Here is a 22362-nt window from a genome sequence, read left to right as displayed (position 1 = left end):
TTGGCCTAATTTATATGGACTTATCCTAAATAGTCGAAAAACTCAAGATAGTTATCCAATAGTTAGGCTATTACGAGAAACTCTCATTGCCATGTTCACTGGGAGGATATTATTAAGGATGTCATTCACTACCACGCTCACTGTCTGCTTCATTAAGTCCTCAGGGAGAAAATTCTTTCTACTCTTAGTACCAGGATCAGTTACACACATTGGCAACTGGGCTATTTTTACCTCATGATGGTAAGAGTCTTTGCCTCACGGTATTAACTCTGTATTTCCCTCCTTTTATTGGTTGCTAGAAAATTTAAAGCAAAAGTTGAAGTCCAGCTTTGCAAGTCAAGAAGACTCCACACCATATGTTGTCTATAATAATAATAATAATATGTAATAGAAGTCATTATTATTACTAATGAGTACTGAGTACTTTCTGCTAAGCATTTTATATGTGTCAGATCTTTTTCATAATAATCATAAAACATGAGAACCTTTGTTTTCGCCAACTTGACCAATGAGAAAACAAACTGAAACTCACAGAGGTCAGTCAAATACCTCAAGGCTACTGAGCCAGTAAGTGGGAGATGCCTGACCCAATTAGAATCTTTCTAACATGGAAGGTCATGCTTCTAACTGCTCTGGTAGTGTGCCTCCTGGTCCATCCATGTGTCTTCCCTGTTGACTCTTTATTTCCTTTGACTAATAAAATAAAGTTAACAGACCAGAATTCTTTGTATAATCCCACCAGGGCTCCCATCTGGCTCAAGTTGTTCAAGTGCTAGGTGGCAAAATTCTCTGATGCATTTCCCTCCTCTCCCCCCGCCCCCACCAGAGTGACATGTGCCTTATGAGTACAGGAGAGATGCTGGGAAGATCCACGGTCCTTCCTACCATCAGGAAGGTCTTCTGAGTCTGGACATTGGTGCTGTGCATGCTAGGCTGAACCACTATGTTGACTGCATGATTTGTATGCAAAGACGCCCACCAAGGGCATGTGCCTGACCATGGGGCCTGACCTCCAGCCTGTGCTCCAGATAATTTCCAAATTCCTAGGATAGGAATATTCAAGATCCCAGAATAAGATCTCCAAATTCTTAGGAATTCTTGAAATGATAATCATTCCATGTTTTTTCCCAAATTGTATTTATATATTTTTAGGTGATAATGATGATCCTAAAAGTTTTCCATAATAATAAAGAGTATATCATTTTTTGTGATAGATCTGCTAAAAATTTCAGAGGTTTTCTATTTAAAAAAACCTCAGGGATCCCTGGGTGACGCAGCGGTTTAGCGCCTGCCTTTGGCCCAGGGAGCGATCCTGGAGACCCGGAATCGAATCCCACGTCGGGCTCCCGGTGCGTGGAGCCTGCTTCTCCCTCTGCCTATGTCTCTGCCTCTCTCTCTCTCTGTGTGACTATCATAAATAAATTTTTAAAAAAATTTAAAAAAAACCTCAAACATATCTATTGCAATAACACGTAAAAATGATCTCCACTAAAAGAGGGGAACATTACCATGAAATAAATGCCAAATCAAAGCCATTCTAAAAATTGAAGTTGATATAAAAATATTTACTATTTAAAAGATATTATTCTTAAGATGAAATTTTAAAACAAAGCATTTAATAACTAGGCTTTCAAAAGCATAGTACCTAAGGTGGGCATTAGGATTTGCTTCACAGAAGCTCCCATCCTTTTTTAATGATGAAAATCTTTGATTTGCTTGCCTGGATCCTGGTTTGGCCATTGAAATCTATGTTGCAGTGGAGAATTAGAATACTTTTTCCCAATTTCTTGACTAATTTTTCTTGGGATCCAGGAAAACATAGATTTTTTTTTCCTGAGAAATACAGGGAATTGCAGCTGGGACCATGCTAAGAAAGGGGGCATATTTATCTTCTAAAGCAACTTTTTCAGCTACAAAGCTGTGTCCATGCAGAGGACGTTTATTGAATTCACAAAAATGTATGTATAAACTATTTTACTTGTCAGCTTTGAAGGACCTCAATTCAAGGGCACCAGAAAAGTAGCCTTAAGTAATTTAGGAGCCACATAAATATCTTTACATATTGCAAAGCCACTGGCAAATGCCCTTGATTCACTTGATTATGTAGAAAAGCTGGAGGAAACTATGAGTTAAGTAAAAATGTTTTTACGAGTACTTCTCAACTATTGCTTTAGTCCTGGCCTACCTAGACATTATCAATATCAGTTATCCACTGATATTAATCTGGGTTTTGGCAAATCATTTTCCCTGCCCTGCCCCCATTCAAGTCTTAAATACATTATATAGGCCATTATTATGTAACATGTGTTTACACATATTATGTTGAGAGTAATGAAAAGGGACTGATACATATTTTAAGTATCTACAATGTACCAAACACTATCCACATCTTTCAGATATGCTTTACCAACCCTGAAGTAATCCTATAGGACAGGTATTAACCTATTTTCCATAGGTTAAGAAAAATAAGGCTCAAAGCTATAATCAACAGCCATACTTTTAGTAAGTAACACAGCCTAGAAATTATAGTCCAACTTTAAAACAAATCCATGCTCTTGATGCCACAGCATACTGCAAGGTGTAAAATGATGGCAAGTCATAACAGCTGCTGGCTACCATGGCCCAGGGGAAAGGGTTGGTACTAGGCAGACTGGCTGCTCCACGAGGGCTAACCATGCTATCCTCAGGGTAAAAGACCTTCCCCCTGTGCACACAGGGTAATAAGACTGTTCCCCATGCACATTTAAATAATAACAGGAGTTTTTACTACTCTTATTTGAAAAAAAACATATATATATATAATCAATTTGGAAATAGAATATACATTTTTAGGAAAGGAATTAAAAGAATCATTGTAAACACAATACAAAGAGGTTTGTCTTACCTTTAAATATTTCACCAGTTTCTGAATTTGCCAATATTCAGATGGCAAATCTGCATTTGCTTCCTGACGATGATCAGGTGGTTCTTCATCTTCTTCATTCTCTGAGGAGCTGTCACTAAGAATTTCCTCAATCTTCTCAGCACTCTTACTAAGAACAGTAACAACCACCACATATAATAAACATATTTATGCTACAAAATGGATGTGGTTATAATCATTAATATTTCAGCAATATGAACATAAGCAATGTATAAGGTACCAATACCTTCTGAGTTCTAAAGATCTTTGTTAAGATCTAAGCAAGGAGATGAATAAATCCCTGTCTCTGTACCAGGTGCAGTTCATTATTATTGCTTTGCATGCAATAATAATAAAGAAAATAGTAAGAAATGAACAAAGGCATTAAGTATATGTCCTATGGCTGTGCTGTACAAACAGGCAGCCACAAGTCATAGAAGTTAAATATCTTCTGGTTATTTATGTTTATATTTATTTAAATTTATTTATTGAATCACGTTTATATTTATTTATCAAATTGAAATGAAATACAATTAAAAATTCAGTTTTTCAGTCAAAATAGCCACATTTCAAGCACTCAACACTCACCTACTATACCAGAAGCTCAGATAGAAACCATTTCTATCATCAGGGAGAGTTCAATTGGGCAGCACTGCAAATGCCCACAGGAAGGGTGTCTCTTTTATGAAAGGGAGTACACTTTGTTCCTCACTGCTCTAGAAGCTTCTAATTCAACATCAGGGCATGGATACCAGCAAGTTTACTCAAGCTTTCATCACCATATCTAATTCATTCTCATTTTCTCTTTCACTCCATCCTCTCTTCCCTCCAATCCCCCTGTGTGATCTCTTCTCTCAATGTCTTTACTCATTCTGTTTTGAAGCAAAGGAGAAAGCATATTTCTAATAATTGCACAGAAGTAAATTTCAAGTTTTATTAATTTTAAAAAAGATCTTCTGTTTATTTATTTGAGAGAGAGCATGAGCAGGGGATAGGTAGAGCAGGTGGGAGAAGCGGACTCCGTGCTGAACAGGGAGCCTGAAGTGGAGCCAGGGCTTGATCCCAGGATTCTGGGATCATGACCTGAGCTGAAGGCAGATGCTTAACTGACTGACTCACCCAAGCACCCCTGAGTTTTATTAATTTTTAAGATTATTTTTTTTTTATTTTTGAAAGGTGCTTTTGCACAGAGAGTCATGCAGAATGATGCTCCTGTGCTGTCTGGGCTGCAGTGGAGTGAAACTGAAATCCTGAACTGAAGTGCCTGTTCCAATTCATCAAGCCACATGATGAGTTTCAGTTTAATGTATTCTCTTGTCCAACAAATGTCAGGAACCTGGTTTGGTTCCAGAGCAAAATCTGGTAGATAAGGCTTACTTAAGAACCAATATAAATTTAACTCAAAGGTCCCAGATTGAAACATATACTAAATAACCTATATCCTCCAGAGAATCTCTAAATGTACTTTCCCTTAGCCTAGCAAGCTCCTGGAGTTAAGAGCAAGGTGCACTGGGTTGACCCAATCACTCCCAAATCATGTTAAAAAAAATCAGTACCTCAAAGGAAAGCTGTTCTCTTTTTCCAATGATGAACCCTTTGACATATAACCTTAAATGGCTTTCCCTATTTTATGAGGTTCCCTTCCCATCCTGCCCCATAGCAACCATACATTTGGGAGGTAAAAATAAGCAAATCTCAATGTTTCACTGACCTATGAATTCCACCTTAAGAAATACTTCTCTACTACATCATTATATCCACTTAAGAAGAGACATAGAGAAGTTCACATTTTTGTCAGAGTAATGGTTGTTGCTTGGATATACTACCCCTTTACCCTTATCTATTACTCTAGAATTTTCTGACTCACTAAAATTTGACTTAAAATTGAAATTAAAAGGCCAAACATTTAGTTTAGGAAAGATGAAGTAGATCTTAAGTACATAAAAATCCTGGATATTATATATAAAACAAACATGATAAGACTCTGACAGGTTGAAAGGAGAAGAAAGACTATTTAGGGATCTACAGACTTGAGGAGCAACACAATGGTGAGTTCCTTGATTTTTTTGTCTCATGTATTCCAGATTGGGTACTAGAGAAGATAGTGATGCAGAAATATCAGTGGGCACAGGAAAAAAATCACCTAAGAAAAGCCTGCTCTTTCTACTCAGAGGACCAGAAAAGGAACAGCTTAACAAGATAGAAAACTTTTAGGCAACAGATGATCTATTCTAGTCAACACCACAGAAAACACTGTGGCTCACCCCCACTTCTGCTAACAATGCTAAGAGAAGAGTGTTCTACCTTTATCAGACTACAACAAAACTCCCTAATCCCTGTGTCAGAAGAGACCTAATGGAGAGTCAGGATTTCCACCAACCCCAACCCCCACTGACATATAAACAGAGTCTCTTCCTCTCTGTTATCCACAGAGACCTAGTCAGAGCTTGAACTTCCATTACCAGTTAAAAATGATGAGAAGCCCCTCGCTCACCTCCCCAAGTTGTTAATGAAGGACTAATTGAAAACTTGTAATTCCTTCTCTAACCTGAGGAGACAATACACATCTTATTCCACCAACGTGATGTAGGAGGAAGCCTGCTAAAACATAAAATTTACATAAGATTCAGAAAAATTAAGAGAATCATAGAATCTCAAACATTATTAAAACCTAAAAATTACCCATTCTTTTACCATGCTCCAAAAGGTAATAGATAAAAAAGACATTCATGGAAGAAAGGGTTAGAGAGAATGGAGAGAAAGAAAACCAAAACCAAAACCAAACCAAAAACAATGAACAGAAAAAAAAATATATATATATAATGACAAACTTAAGCCCTAACATAATAATGACATTAAAGGTAAAAGATCTAAATACACCAATTAAAAGAATTTAACTTACTGTACCAAAAAGAAAAAGAAAAGAGAATCAACCAAATGCTACCTACATGGAACTCATTTCAAATGTAATGATATAATATCATTAGTTTGAAAGAAAAAGAGGAAAAAAACCCACCATGTAAACAATCAAAAGAAAGCAGAAGTGTCTATAAAATAATCTGATTAGGTAGACATCAATAAAATGACAAGGCATATAGAGGAACATTACATAATGACAGAGACATATCAATCCCAAATATGTACACACCAAACAGCAGAGCTGCAAAATGCATAAAGCAAAAATAGAACTAAAATGAGAAACAGAAAAATTATACTTAGAGACATCAATACTACTCTCTCATCAATTTGTGGAACAACTGGACTGAAAATAAGCTAGGATATAGAAGAAATCAACACCACCAAACAATATGATTTAATCCACTTTTACAGAATACTCCAACAGCAGCAGGCTCTACATTCTTTTAAGCACCCAAAGACTCTATACCAAGATAGTGTGGCCACACAAAACCTCAACAAATTTAAAAGAACTAAAATTATATAGTGTATGCTCATTGCCCATAATGAAATCAAACAAAAAAATCAATAACAAACAGAAGAGGAAAAATCTCCAAGAGTCTGGAAACAAACAAACAAAAAATGCACTTGGGTCAAAGAAGCGAGCCTCAAGGGAAATTAAAAAAAAAAAACAACACACTGAACAGAAATTAAAATGAAAATACAACATATCAAAAACTTTTGTACACAGATAACAGCTAACACAGTGCAGAAAGGGAATTATATAGCACTAAATGTTTGCATTGGAAAAGAGAAGTCTCAATTCAATAATCTAAACTTAAGTCTAAAGAAACTAGAAAAAAGAATAAAGTAAACCCAATGCAAACAAAAAAGGAAATACTAAAGAGCAGAAATCAATAAAATTAAAACAGAAAAACAATTTGAAAAATCAGTAACAAAAAGCTGCTTAAAGAAAAGATCAATAAAATTGACAAGACTCTAGTATAACTGACAAGAAAAAGAAAAGACACAAATACCAGTACCAACAATGAAACATGGGATATCACTACAGATCCTGCAGACAACAAAAGAATAATAAGAGAAAACTATGAACAACTATATACACATAAATTTGACAATCTAGATAAAATGGACCGTTCTTTTAAAGTATAAACTATCAAAAAAAAGTATAAACTATCACAACTTGCCCAATATGAAACACATAATTTGAATAGCACAATTATTTTTTTTATTTATTTATGATAGCCACACAGAGACAGAGAGAGAGAGAGAGAGAGAGAGAGAGAGAGAGAAGCAGAGACACAGGCAGAGGGAGAAGCAGGCTCCATGCACCGGGAGCCCGACATGGGATTCGATCCCGCGTCTCCAGGATCGCGCCCTGGGCTAAAGGCAGGCGCTAAACCACTGCGCCACCCAGGGATCCCGAATAGCACAATTATTAAGAGAATTTAATTCACAATTAAAAAACCCAAAACAGAAGTCTTTAGGCCCAGATAGTTTCATTGTAGAATTTTACCACACAGAAGAACACCAAATTTTATATGATCTCTTCTAGAAAATAGAATAGGAGGGAACTCATTTTACAAAGCCTGATATCAAACCAAAGACAGTGCAAACAAAAACAAAAACCAATACAATATCTCTCAAGATTGTGGATGCAAAAATTCTTTTTTTTAATTTTTTTTATTTATTTATGATAGTCACAGGGGGTGGGCAGAGACACAGGCAGAGGGAGAAGCAGGCTCCATGCACCGGGAGCCCGACGTGGGATTCGATCCCAGGTCTCCAGGATTGTACCCTGGGCCAAAGGCAGGCGCTAAACCGCTGCGCCACCCAGGGATCCCCAAAAATTCTTAACATAATATTAAGCACATGTAATTCAGCTACCTATAAATAGGATGAGTGCACTATGACCAAGTGGGGTTACTACAGAGATGCCAGGCTGATTTGGTATTCAAAAATCAATCAGTGTAATCAACCACACTAACAGCCTATAGAAGAAAAATGACATGATTATACAATTGATGTAGAAAAAAGATTTGACCAAAATGAACACCCAAATGTGAATAAAAATGTTCAGAAAACCAAGAACAGAAAGGACCTTTATCAACTTGATAAAGAATATTTGTACAAAAACCTACACCATCATCATACTTAATGGTGAAAGACTACTTTCCCCTTAAGATTGAGAACAAACAAGGCTATTGTTCACTTTGATCACTGCTGACCAATACAGCACTGGAACTTCCACTTCTAGCTGTAAATCTAAGAAAAAATGCACAAGATTTGTATGCTGAAAACCATAAAACATTAATGAAAGTAATCAAATACTTAAATAAACTGAGATATACAATATTCATGGATTGGAAGATTCTACATAGAAAAAATATCAATTCTTCCCAAATTAATATAGATATTTAATGTAATTTCCAAGAAAATCATCAGTGATTTTTTTCTGTTAGAGATATAGCAAGATTATTCTAAAATTTATGCAGAAAGGAAAGGAACTAGAATAACTAAAAGCAATTTTTGAAAAAAACAAAAAGAATAAAGTGAGAGAAATCACTTTTCCAGACTTCAAAATTTACTATACAGCTACAGTAATACAGATTGTGTGGTAGTGGTGAGGGGCTAGATGAAAAAAAAAAATCAGTGGAATAGAACAGATACCCAGAATAGCCCCACATATGTACACCGAACTGATTTTAAAGAAAGATACAAAAGTAATTCAATGGTGGAAGGATAACCTTTTCATTAAATGGTGCTGGAGAAATTGGACCTCCACTTAAAAAAAAAAACAAAAAAAACAAAAAAAAACAAAAACTAAATCTTGACCAAAGTCTCACACTAAAAATGAGAAAAAGAAAAAGGCCAGAGGCTTTATAATGTAAAACTATAAACATTTTTAGAAAAAATAGGTGATAATCTTAAGGACCAAGGGCTTCATGAGGACTTCTTCGACCTGACATCAAAAATACAACCCATACAGGAACCTGGGTAGCTCAGTCAGTTGAGCATCCGTCTCTTGGTTTGGGCTCAGGTCACAATCTCAGGGTTGTAAGATTGAGCCCTGCACAGGGTCTGCCTGCTTGAGACTCTCTCCCTCTCCCCTTCTCTTCCCCATGCACTCTCTTTATCTCTAAAATAAACATATAAATCTTTAAAAACAAAAACAAAACAACCCATAAAAGAAAACATTGATAAATTGAACCTCATCAATAGTAAAACCTTATTCTATGAGAGAGAGACTATAAAAAGGATGAGGAAACAACTTACAGGGAGAAGGAAATATCTGCATACTACATATTCAATCAAGGATATCCAGAATAAAGAACTCTCAAAACTCAACATTTAAAAAGTGATCTGATTAGAACATAATAAACAAAAGACAAAGAGACATTTCACTAGAGAATATATATGGATGGCAATAAGCCCATGAAAAGATGTTCAACATCACTAGCCATTAGAGAAATACTAAGACCATGATGAGATAATACTATACATCTTGTAGAATAGCTCAAAACCAAAACCAAAATCAAAACCAAAACCAAAAAAAAGTTTGGATGCAAAGGCAAGGATGAGGAGAAACTCAGTTTCCCCTAAGTGTTTGATGGGAACTAAATGGTACAGCTAGTCTGGAAAAGTTAGATAGTTTCTTAAAAAGCTACATAATTATTATGTGTCAGCAATTGGGCATTTATCTTAGAGAAATGAAAACTTCATCCATATAAAAGCTTTTATATGATTGTTCATAGCAGCTTTACTTTTAATACCCAAAAGCTGCAAACAATGAAAATGCTCCCAATAGGTGAATAATTAAATAAATGATGGTACATCCACACCATGGAATGCTACTCAGCAAAATAAATAAATGAATGAATGAATGAATGAATAAATAAATAAATAAATAAATAAATAAAAAATAAAAAAACAATTGACTATGAACATATGCAACAACTTAGATGGATCTTAGGGGTATTATAGTGATGAAAACAAAGTCATATTAAAAATGTATAATTCCATTTACATGATATTCCCAAAATGATAAAATTATAGAAGTGGATAACAGGTTAATGGTTGCCAGGAGTTAGGATTATAGGGAAGAGGTGTGGGCATAACTATAAAGAGGTGGCAAGAGCGGCTTCCCAGTGGTGATGGAACCCTTCCACACACTGACTGACATGATCATCACACACATCTACATGGAATAAAGTGATAGGAAATGATACATGCACATTATATCAAGATCAGTCTCCTGGTTTCGGTGCTGTAGGATAGTTATGCAAGATGCAACCACTGGGAGAAGCTAGGTGAAGAGTATGAGACTCCTCTGTACTATATTTGCAGCATTCTGTGAATCTGTAATTATTTCAAAATAAAAAGTTTTAAAAATTGTCAAATAAATCAAATAATTTATTATGTTGAACCCGAGAATATAGGATTAATGTAGTAGGGTGTCTTAAAGTTTCTTCTTTTTCTGCGTGCACAAACTTTATAATGTGAAATGTCTGCATTTCTTCCCACTACTACCCCAAACTCACTAACAAAAGTAGCTGACCCTCCTCCACATATGCACTTTTGTTGTCAAAATGAAAATGGAGTCAGAAGTTTACTAGCCTTCTATTGATGGCTGTTTTTTAAAACATTTTATTTATTTATTCATGAGACACAGAGAGAGAGAGAAAGAGAGAGGCAGAGACATAGGCAGTGGAAGAAGCAGGCTAAATGCAGGGAGCCCGATGTGGGACTCGATCCCGGGACTCCAGGATCACGCTCTGGGCCGAAGGCGGCGCTAAACCGCTGAGCCACCCGGGCTGCCCTGATGGCTGTTTTAATGAGAAATAACATCTATCACTTTAGGATTGGCAGTGCCACCAGTGATGAGTAAAATGAGGCTCAGGAAGATGACTTACCCTTGCTGTGATAGGATTGTTCAAAAGTAAGAGATCAGCAAAGAGCCCAGTTCTCCTATCACTCAACTCATGGCAATTAGCATTAAATTCATTGGTTTACAGAGAGTTAACTAGTACCAATAGATGCCTGTGTTTCAAGGAACTCTTCACTAAAAGGATATCTTGTAAATATATTCAAAGAAATTCAGTATTATCATTTTTATAACTAGTCAATACTAGTTGGGTCCAAGGGTCCAGTAGAGGACCCCAATGTAATGATAAGAACACCAGAAATTTGCATGCTAACTAGCCCACTGGGTAAAGGGTGGCTTTAAAGGATGGTTCCTTTTAATAGATACGTACCGAACTAACGGTGCTCTTCCAGGTGAAACAGGTGGTCCTGACCTTTCAAGTCTTCCTCCATGTTTTTCCTCTTGAGTGTCTCTTAGTAAGCTTTTGTGCCTAAAAATATATTAACATTTTAAAATTAACTTATTGTGGATTGATAGGAAATTAAAAATAGAAATGTACATAAAGATTTCATCATTTTCATGCACCCGTGTGACATGTTTTCCTAATACAGAAAATAACTGTATGAGTTCCAGCCTCATCTGACACCTGGGATGTCCCTTCAGTCTTTCAGGCACATTTTGGCCAGTATTTCTTTTATAAGGACCAAGTACTAGGAACTGTCACTCTGCAGGCCCCTTCACTCAGAGCCTTCTACTCTGGGCACACCCTGCCCTGGGTGAAAGTTGCCTGGTTACTTCCCTTCCCCACCCGACCCTGCCACAGGGCCTGGATCTGGTTTTCCAGGGATTCCCAGGTTTAGCGTGGTCCTTGGCACATAGTGGGTTTTCATTACACAGTGGCTAGGTAAACTCATAACTGAAAAATGCCAGCACGTGGGAAGAGCTGTATTTTAAAATTCACCTTCCAGCATAACAGAGCAGCCTGTGTATTTGTCATTTTCACACTCCTTCAGATAGGAGTCACAGAGATCAAACACCTCAAAATTGATGAGAATTAGAGGAGCAAGAGCATCTCCTTTTTCCCCAGGACTCCTTCCATCTGCTCTCTGGGTTTGCTGGCAACATGTACTCAACTCTGTGGTTCTCAGAATCCCTGCAAGTGAGGGTCCCCTGTGAGCAGCTGGGAGCCACTTCTTGCTTTACCCAATCGGGGACCGCATGGAACATTAAAAATAGGCTGAAATTTGTAAGCTATATGCTAATTTAAAAAGTGTCCTTGGCATCTCCGAACTGCCGGCTTTTACGAAACACAGGGCCTTAATCTGTGCTTAGGTATCTATTTATAGACGTCCCTAAGTGGAACTCGTTTTGTATGTCAGACATTCTTTAAATTAGTGTCCGCTTCACTTAAGCCTGTTAATATTTTGGAGGCTCTAGCCTTTCTATGGTATTTACTTAAAGTTCTGTTAATAGATAAGATGCTGTCTCTATCAAGATTTCCCTGATTCACTTCACATAATTTTAATCATTCTAAATTCACCTAGCACTTAACTTCTTCAGGTCCCTACCACTGCGTTTACATTGCCCGTGAGATTCCTCCATGTCTTTTATCATCTTTTTCACGTGATATTAGCCCTGACCTACCAACTGAGTTAATGGTGCTCTTGCCTTCCCTTCTGGTGCCCACACATAAACCGTATTCACGCCAAATATTTCTACTTGGAATATGAAGAGCAGGGAGGGACTGACTTGTATTATGGAGGGACATGTCAACATCTACTCTGGACTTTCTCCCATGACATAAACTAACAACTAGGCAAATGTGGTTACTGAGGATGTATCGGAGAAGCCCTCGTGCAAATTTCTACATACTCTTTGAAATCAACAGTGGCCTTCCAGTTTAAACTTGGCTCTAATCTCTTGGTCATTTGAGTCTTCCCGAAGTTAATTTGGTTCTTCTCTAGTATATTCTTGCTTGAAGCAAGAAAAGCTTTAGGAAGGGCGTCTGCTTCTTCCTTCTTAGGTACCTCCTTAGGCTCTTCATTTTCTTTTTTCCATTCTTCAGTGAATCTAATATCCTTTATGTACAAAAAAACAGTAATTTTTTACAATGACATCACTTCTGAATTATTTTGTGCTATCTGAAAATTAAAAAGTGATAACTTCAGAAAATGAAGTCTCTGATGCCTCTAACTTGTGTTGCTTAGTGACACACACTAGAGAAGGGCCACTTCAGGACTCAGGTCTCTACTGGAGTGACGTTGCCAGAAATGTGATGTTCCTAAGCTCCCCTCCCCACTGCAGCACACACAGATACAACAGCAGGGTTAGACCTACTCACTCCTCACTACTGCCAGACAGATCTAAACTCAAGGGCTGCCTGGGTGGCTCAGTGTTTGAGTGTCTGTCTTTGGCTCAGGGTGTGATCCTGGGGTCCCAGGATTGAATTCCACATCGGGCTCCCTGCAAGGGGCCTGCTTCTCCCTCTGCCTATGTCTCTGCCTCTCTCTGTGTAACTTTCATCAATAAATAAAATCTTTAAAAAAAATATCTAAACTCAGATGCTATATTGACTGAGACACATCATGTATAAATTTCTGAAACAAAGGATTAAAAGCATATTTTGCAGTTAGCCAGAGATAAAAGACACATGACAGAGGAAGTCATTATATTTAAAAGACACATGACAGAGGAAGAAATATAATGATTAAAAAATACTTATCAAAAACAATGCAAGCCAAAGGAAAAGAGAATGACAGCTTTAAAATATTTTTTTAAAAAAAGACCTGCCAACCCAAAATTCTAAATAGAGATTTTAAAAAAAGAAAAGCTTTCAAAAATAAGGGCAAAATAAAGACTTTCATAGATGATCAAAACCAGAGAATTCTCGTTCAACTTCCGGAAGGCCTGTGCTAAAGAAATGGCGATGAAGTTCTTCATTCAGAAGGAATAACATACCAGAAAGAGGACTATACCACATCTATACAAAGAAATGAAAATCTGTAGAAATGGTAAAAATATAAAAGACTCTTCATATTATTTTTAATCATTCTAAAATGTAATTGATTCTCTAATGTAAAAATAGTATCGTTGTGTTGAGGGGTTAATAGGATACAAAAGTAAAATGCATGACAATAGTGCCAAGGGTAGGGAGAGGCACTGAAGGTTACTGTGATAAGTTCTTAAAGTCTTTGTGAAATGGTAAGACAGTATTTAAAGGTGGTTAGGATAAATTAGAGATATACATTATGAGCCCTAGGGCAGTCACCATGAAACTTTTAAGAAGTATAACTGACAAAAAGCATAAATAAAACAATCATTTTTAAAGGCTCAATTAATACGAAAAGGGCAGGAAAAGAGGGAAAAAATAACAAAGAACAAATGAGACAAAAAAGAAACAAGTAGCAAGTTAGTAAACTTAAATTCAAATCAATCCCTAGTTACATTAAATAAAAATGATTTAAAACTTCAGTTAAAAAAAACTGGATTGAATTGGATGAAAAAGGTATTTAAAAACCCACTTTCCATACAACCAATAATCAAAAAATGCAGGAATGGTTACATTAAAATCAAACAAAATGGACTTAAAAACAAAATATTATCAGACCTAAAAAGGGAGACACATAATGATAGTCAACACAACTCTTACTGTATATTTACCAAACAACAGAACTTCAAAGTACATTTAGAAAAAAATGTAACTAAAAAGAAAAATAGATAAGCCCACAATTATAAGACTTCAAAAACTCCTCTTTCAGTAATCAATAAAATAAGCACACAAAAATTAATAATATAGAGAACTGAGCAATACTATCAATTACATTGACAAAACTGACAATTATAGAACATAGTACCCAATGGCAGCAGGACCCATATTGCTCTCAAACAAAAAAGAAATCACCAAAATTGACCACATTTTGGTCCATAAAACAAACATCTACAAAGCTAAAAGGACTAAAATCATACAAAAAAAATCTTCTCTTAATTCAATGGAATTAAACCAGAAACCAGTAAAAGAAAGATAACTAGAAAATCTTCAGATATATTAATTTGCCTGAAAACATATCAAAATCTATGGAATGTAGTTCATGTAGTGTTCATATAGAAATTTACAGGATAAAACTTTATAGTAGAAAAAATAAAGGTCTCAAATGAATGGCTAAACTTCCAAATTAAGAGATTAAATAAGAGCAAATTAAACCCAAAAAAATCAGAAGGAAAATAAAATCATCAAGAGCAGAAATCAAATAAAAAGGAAAGCAGCCAAAAAAATCAATGAAACAAATAACTGTTCTTTAAATAAAATCAACCACTTCTTTCCAGATTAATCAAGAATAAAAAGAGAGAAGACTCAAATGATCCGTATCAGAATTGAAAGAGCAGTCATCACAAAAGATCTTCCAGACATTAAAGGATAATAATGGAATGTCATACTTGATGCCAATAAATTAGATAAGTTGGATAAAATGTAAGAATTCACTGAAACACACAAACTACCAAGGCTCAAGAAGAAGAAACTGGACTAGCTCTATATCTATTAAAGAAATCAAATTCTCAATATAAAAACATTCCAACAAAGAAAGCTACAGGCACAGATGGCTTCACTGGTGAATTGTGTCAAATATTTAAGAAAGGAATAATATCCAATTTGTATGAAGAATTCTAGAAAGAAGAAAAGTAAGTGAATATTTCCCAATTCATTTTCTGAGGCCACATTACCCAGCTACCAACACCAGATAAAGATGTTAAAAAATAACTACTAACCCATGTCTTTCATGATTATAGATGCAAATATCCTCAGTAAAATACTATCAAATTTCATCCAGTAATGTCAAATAGGGTAAGACATAATGATGAATTGGGATTTACTCCAGAATTGAATGCTAGTTCAATACTCAAAAAAGTCATCAACAGACAAAAGAAGGATAATCGTGCGATCATCTCAAGAAATGCAATAAAATCACCACCTCAAAGCAGCAATGGGCTCATCTCCCATGGGTTAAGTAGAGGCCCCATGGGAAGCATGTAAGAAGGCACTCTCCCTCCCTATCAGCCTAGTGTCAGCAGAGGCTTCATAGGAACTGAACTTCCACCCCTGTCCAATGGTAATGAAGCATACTATACTACCAGAGTTGTCAATGGAAAGTGAAAAACTCAGACCTTGCAGGACCTCCAGACTCCACCAACAAAGTGCCAGAGAAGGCCTGCTAAAACAAAAGATCTAAATAAAATCCAGAGTTTCACAACATAATGCCCCAAATATCCAAGACAATAAAAGATCATTCATCCTACCAAGAACCAGAAAGATCACAACTTGAATGAGAAAGGATAATGTAAGAATAATGTTTATACCAAGATGAAATAGATGTTGGAATAATTTGATATGAATTTAAAGCTGCCATCATAAAAATGCTTCAGTGAGCAATTTTAAAGACTTGAAACAAACTAAAAAGCCTCAACAAGTAAATACATGAAGAAGAACCAAAAAGAAATTTTGAAACTGAAATTTATGAACCAAAAAAAAAAAACCTCACTGGATAGGCCTAACAATATGATGGAGAGGACAGAGGGGAAGAATCCATGACCTTCCATGAAATTACTCAGTATGAATAAAGAAGGGAAAATTCATTGCAAAAAAAAAAAAAAGATAGAACCTCAAGATCTGTGAGGCCACAACAAAAATTCCAAGATTCATGTCATCAGAGTAACAGAAAGAGAAGAGGAAGAGAGTCAGACTAAAAATGTATTCTAACAAGATTTGAAATTTTCTCAAACTTGGAAAAAGACATAAATCTAAGATTCAAGAAGCTGAGGAAACCCTAAACAAACAAAGTAATCCATGCCAAGACACACACAAAAAAATCAAACTCGACAAACTAAAGACAAGGAAAATTCTTAACAGCCATGAGACATAAACAATATTTTGCTTTTAAGAGGAAAACAATTAAAATAGTAACAGATAATCATGGAAGCCAGAAGAAACATTTTTTAAACACTGGAAGTAAAGAATTGTCAGCCTGGGATACTATATCCCGTGAAAATATTCTTCAGAAATGAAGGGGAGGTCAAGAAATTCTCAGATGAGGGAAAATGAAGAGAAGTTGTCATCAACAAACTTAACCTAAAACAGTAAGTTCTTAAACAGAAAGACTATGATAAAAGAAGAAACTTGCAACAGCAAAAAAAGAAAAACAATGGAAAAGAATAAAAGTGTAGGTAAATACAAAAGACATTAATTCTGCTTTTGAGTTTTTTAAATGAAGTTTGATGTTTGAAGCAAAACATAATGCTGTCTTATACAGTTAGCAATGAATATGGAGGAAATAAAGAAAATTACAAATGAGAGAGGTAAAGGGACTTAAAAGAAGATACTGTTTCTTTTTTTTTGTTACTAAAAATGGTATTTATTTTTTCAGTCCCATCAGTGTAATAGTATTATAGCTTTTGCAAGAAGTTTATGTTGAAAGAGAAATGACATAAATTCTCACATAGTATATTTGTAAAGAAAGACTATGCTGACAGTTTTTTTTTTTGTGACATCTCAGGGAGTTGCAAGGGATTAAGTCATACAATTATTGTTTGAAGGCGACATAGTTTCTGTACTTTGCTCAAACTGGTATACTGTCAAATAGTAGATTATAATTGATTACATAGGTATATATGGTACAATACTGATAGTAACCACAAACATGCAAAATCTTTACAAAGAGGTACATTCAAAACACTCTGGATAAATCAAAATAGAATTCTAAAAAATGTTCAAGTAATCTGCAGAAACCACAGGAAAAAGAAAACAAAAATGAAAACTAGGAGGAACACAGAATAAAAGTAAAGTGGCGAGCGTAAGCTCTAACATATCAATAATTAAATGCATATTATCTAAACACATCAGTAGATACATCAATTGAGTTACACAAATTTATTTTTAAAATGACTCAACTATCTGCTGTTTACAAGAAACTCACTTCAAATATAACAATATATGTAGCATGAAAGTCATAGGGGAGATGGGTGCTGGGTGGCTCAGTCGGTTAAGCATCTGCCTTCAGCTCAGGTCATGCTCTCAGGATCCTGGGATAGAGCCCCACATTGGGCTCCCTGCTCAGCTGGGAGTCTGCTTCTCCCTCTGCCCCTCCCCCCGCTTGTACTCTCTCACTCACTTTCTCTCTCTAAAATAAATAAATAAAATCTTTAAAAAATCATATTAAAAAAGAAAATAATAGGAAAGAAAGATGTAACATGCAAACAGTGGTTAAAAGAAAGCAGGAGTAGCTATAAATGTATCCAATTAAGTAGACTTCAGAGAAAGGAAAATCATGAAGGACAGAGAGGGACATTACATGATGATAAAATGATCAATCTATCAAGAAGATATAGCAATATTAAATGCATATACAGAGCTTCAAATACAAAAACAGAACTAAGAGAAAAATTAGACAAATCCATAATTATAGTTGGAATACTTCAAAACTTCTCTCTTAACAACTGATAGAAAATCAGCAAGAATATGAAAAAACTTAGCACCAAAAACCACATGATTTTTTACACAAGGTAAAAAGAAGAGAAGAAATAATAAATACCAAAGTGAAGTAGAAAAAAACACACAGAGAGAGAAAAATCAATGAAACTAAAAGCTAAGTCTCTGAGGATACAGAAAATCAAGAGACCTCTACCCAGATGAGTCAAGAAAAAATAAAACACCAATGACCAATATTAGAAATGAGAGAGGTAACAATAGCTACATAGTCTACAGACATTAAAAGATGAATTAAAGAAGAACCATAAACAAGTTTACACCAATACATTTGACATAGATGAAATGGACAATTTCCTTTAAAGACAATCTACCAGGGTGCCTGGCTGGCTCAGTCAGTAGAGCATGCAGCTCTTGATCTTGGGGTTGAAAGTCTGGGGATAGAGATTGGGATAGAGATTATTTAAATTAAAAAATAAAATGGTTAAAGCAGCAAAAGGTTATATATACTTTACTCCAACAGAATCATTTTTTAAATAAGTAAAAAAAATAAAGATTACCAAAACTTCCTCAAGAAGAAACAGATAACCAGCCCAGCCCTAACTAGTAAAGACACTGAAATCTGTTGTTTAACAACTTACCTACAAAGGACACTCCAGGCCCAGATGGCTTCACTACCAAACATGTAAGAAAGAACCAATATCAATTCTACACAAACTCTTTCAGAAATTGCAGAGGAAAAAAAACTTCCCAACTCATTTTATAAGGCCAGTATCACTGATCACCAAAACCAAAGATATTAAAGAAAACTATATATCAAAACCTTATAAATATAGATGTGACACTTAAAATCTTAGCAAGTTAGATACAATAATATATAAAAATGATACTATATCCTGAACAAATGAGGTTGTTCCAGAAATGTATGGTTATTTTTTTAAAGCTCATCAATGCAATTTATTACATTAACAAACTAAGAAAGAAAAAAAACATGTAATTTTCTTAATAGGTAATCATTTGGTAAAATCCAACATCCATTCCTTTTTGTTTTGGTTTTATTTAAATTTAAATTAGTAAACATACAGTGTATTATTGATTTTGGGGTAGAATTTAGTGATTCATCAGTTGCATATAATACCCAGTGTTCACTACATCAAATGCCCATCATCCCATTCTCCCATCCCCCCCACACACCCACCTCCCTTCCAGTAACCCTCAGTTTGTTCTCTATATTTGAATCTCTTATAGTTAGTCTCCCTTTCTGTTTTTATCCAATATCTATACCTAATAAAAGTTTTCAACAATCTGAAATAAAGGGGAACTTCTTCAATCTTATAAATGTCATATACAGCTAACACATACTTAACAATGAGAAACTGAAAGTTTTTCCTTTACCACCAGGAGCAAGAGACTACTTCTATATAATTCTGTACTGGAGGTTCCAGATAATGCATTAAGAAAAGACAAAAGAAGGCACTGAGACTGAAAAGGAAGAGGCAAAATGATCATTATATACAGCCAATATAATCACATACATAGGAAACCCTCTGGGATCTATGAACCAGACACTAAAACTAGTAAATGTTTCAGAATATAAAAATGATATATAAAAATCAAGTGAATTTTTATATAGTAGCAACAGATAGTCACAAATTAAAATTTTAAAACTACCATTAACCATAGTCTTTTTAAATAAGAATTCAACTTTGAAGTTAGATTCAACTTTGAAGATCTAACTAGCTTTATTAATTGATTCATGAAGCCAGCAGCATCCCATGTAGCTAGCAGACAGATGTTCCACTGAGCTAAACAAAAGAAATAATTTTAAAGGCAGAGAGACCATTTGAAAAAAGGAATTTATTAGCAAGGAATGTATTGTTTAGACAGGTTGCCCTCCTAAGAGAAGCAGAAGGGGTAAATCAGTAAATATCCTAGTATTGACCAGGAAATTCCAATTGACTTGTTATAAGTTACATTCCTGGGTGGTTGAAATTGTAGTTATTTAGGTATAAATAATAATAATATAATATAATATATAATAATATAATTCTTGAGTGTTGACTTGGCCTAAGTAATGCCACTTTGGGCCTGTGGTTTTCTTTTTTAACACTCTTAAAATATGAAATATTTATAAGTAGGTTTCACGAGATATATGCAAGACCTGTGCATTGAAAATTACAAAATATTGCTGAGAAACTGAAGGCCTAAATAAATGGCGAGACATACTGTGTTCATGGATTGGAAACCTCAGTATTGTTAAGACATTAGCTCTTTCTAAATTGATCTATAGATTCATCATAATCTCAACCATAATTCTTTCAGGCATTTTTAAAAAGATTTTATTAATTATTTATTCATGAGAGACACAGAGAGAGAGGCAGAGACATTGGGAGAGGGAAAAGCAGGCTCCATGCAGAGAGCCTGATGTGGGACTCGATCCCAGGACTCCAGGATCATGCCCTGGGACAAATGCAGGCGTTCAACTGCTGAGCCACCCAGGCATCCCATCTTTCAGGCTTTTTATGAAGAAATTGACAAGCTGACCTTAACATTCTAATGGATATGCAAAAGATGTAAAAGAGACAAACAAGTTTGAAAAAGAAAACATTGAAGGACATATACTACCTGACTTCCAGACTTATTATAAAGCTACAGTAATCCAAAGAGTGTGCTACTGGTATAAAAATAGACAAACAGATCACACCCATACAAACGGACAACTGATTTTTGACAAAGGTATAAAAGTAATTCAATGGAGAAAGGATGGCTTTTTCAACAAATGGTGCTGGAAAAACTAGATATTTATATGCAAAAGAAAAAAGAACTTTGATCCACACCTCATATTATGTACAAAAATTAAATTTAAAGGCCTTAATGTAAAACCTAACATTTGAAAACTTTTAGGAAAAAAACACTGGAGAAAATCTTTCTGATACTGGGTTTGGCAAAGCTTTATGAAATACAACACTATAAAGAAAAAATTAACAAGTTGGACTTCATTAAAATTGAGGACATTTGCTCTTTGGAAGATATACTGATTGGAGAATGAAATGACAAGCCACAACCAGAAGATCATATTTACAAGCCATATATCTAATAGATTATGTAAGCCAAAAATATATATAAAAGAGCTCTTACAACTCAGTAAAGAAATCAAACAACCCAATAAAAAAAACTGGGTGAAAGATCTGAATAGACATATATGATATATAAATGGCAAATAAACATATGAAAAAATGCATTCAAGAAATGCAAATTAAAACCCAGTGAGATGTTAGTACACACAGCTATTAGAATGTCTAAAATTAGAGGACTGACCATACAGTTATTGACGAATATACAGAAGAACTGGAAGTCTCATACATTGCCAGTGTGTATGTAAAATATTACCACCGCTTTGGAAAGCAGTTTACCCATTGCTTAAAAAGTTAAGCATGCAACCATATGATCTTGCTGTTTATTCCTAGATTTTACCCCAAAAGAAATGAAAGCATATGATCTGTGGAGATATACACCTGAAAATAAAATGTTAAAAATATGAGACCTTAAATTTTAAAGATATGTACAATGTTTTGAAAATAGAAGAATATTTGCAGGTGGGTGACAGAAAAGAAAATCAGAGGATCAATCTCAGAAGCCCAACACCCAACTAGTAAGTTTCAAAGAGAACAGAGAAGAAGGAATGATTAAAGATGTGATACCAGAAAAAGTATCTTTCTAGTTTTGAAGGACATATGTCATCATTAATGAAAAACAAACAAAACCAGCACCAACCATATCATCATTAAAATTACAGAACATCCGGAATAAGAGATCCTAAAGGCTTTGTTAGATGGGAAAAGTCAAAACAGGCCACGTAGGAAAAAAATGCCTCTAAAATTCTAAGTAAAAATTGTTTTTGAATTATCATTATAGAAACAATAACAGAAAAATAAAGATATTTTCATATGCTAACCCTCAGTTTTTTCCCTGTTACATGCCTCTTTTACTCAGGAAGCTCCACCAAAATGATGGGATATACCAACAAAAGGAAAATTAAATGGAAGGGAACTTCAACATAATAAAGACCATATATGAAAAGCCTACAGCAAATATCACATTCAGTGGTGAAAGCCTGAAAGCTTTCCCCCAATATCAGGAATAAATATGGAGATAGTGTTCACTGCTTCTATTCAGTGCAAAATCCTAAAAGGTCTTGCCATAGTA

General features: G+C 35.1%; 1 protein-coding gene across 2 annotated transcripts in view; it reads right to left on the bottom strand.

Annotated features, from left to right (window-relative positions):
* ODAD2 (outer dynein arm docking complex subunit 2) overlaps positions 1–22362 on the bottom strand; it is a 181727-nt gene that overhangs the window by 143708 nt on the left and 15657 nt on the right. Inside the window, exons 7-10 of one of the 2 annotated variants that reach the window (XM_055334519.1) lie at positions 12555–12760; positions 11874–11879; positions 11074–11163; positions 2885–3032 (exon numbers count right to left, since the gene is read on the bottom strand). In XM_055334519.1, coding sequence (XP_055190494.1) covers positions 2885–3032; positions 11074–11163; positions 11874–11879; positions 12555–12760 — 450 coding nt within the window. Of the gene's footprint in view, positions 1–2884; positions 3033–11073; positions 11173–11873; positions 11880–12554; positions 12761–22362 lie in introns of both variants that reach the window. The other variant, XM_055334518.1, reaches the window with a different exon arrangement.

This window comes from Nyctereutes procyonoides, unplaced genomic scaffold (genome assembly GCF_905146905.1).
Source record: "Nyctereutes procyonoides isolate TBG_1078 unplaced genomic scaffold, NYPRO_anot_genome, whole genome shotgun sequence".
In the NCBI taxonomy this organism is placed as follows: Eukaryota; Metazoa; Chordata; class Mammalia; order Carnivora; family Canidae; genus Nyctereutes; species Nyctereutes procyonoides.
The sequence above is the reverse complement of the archived record's forward strand: the minus strand, read 5'-3'. Positions and strand labels throughout refer to the sequence as shown.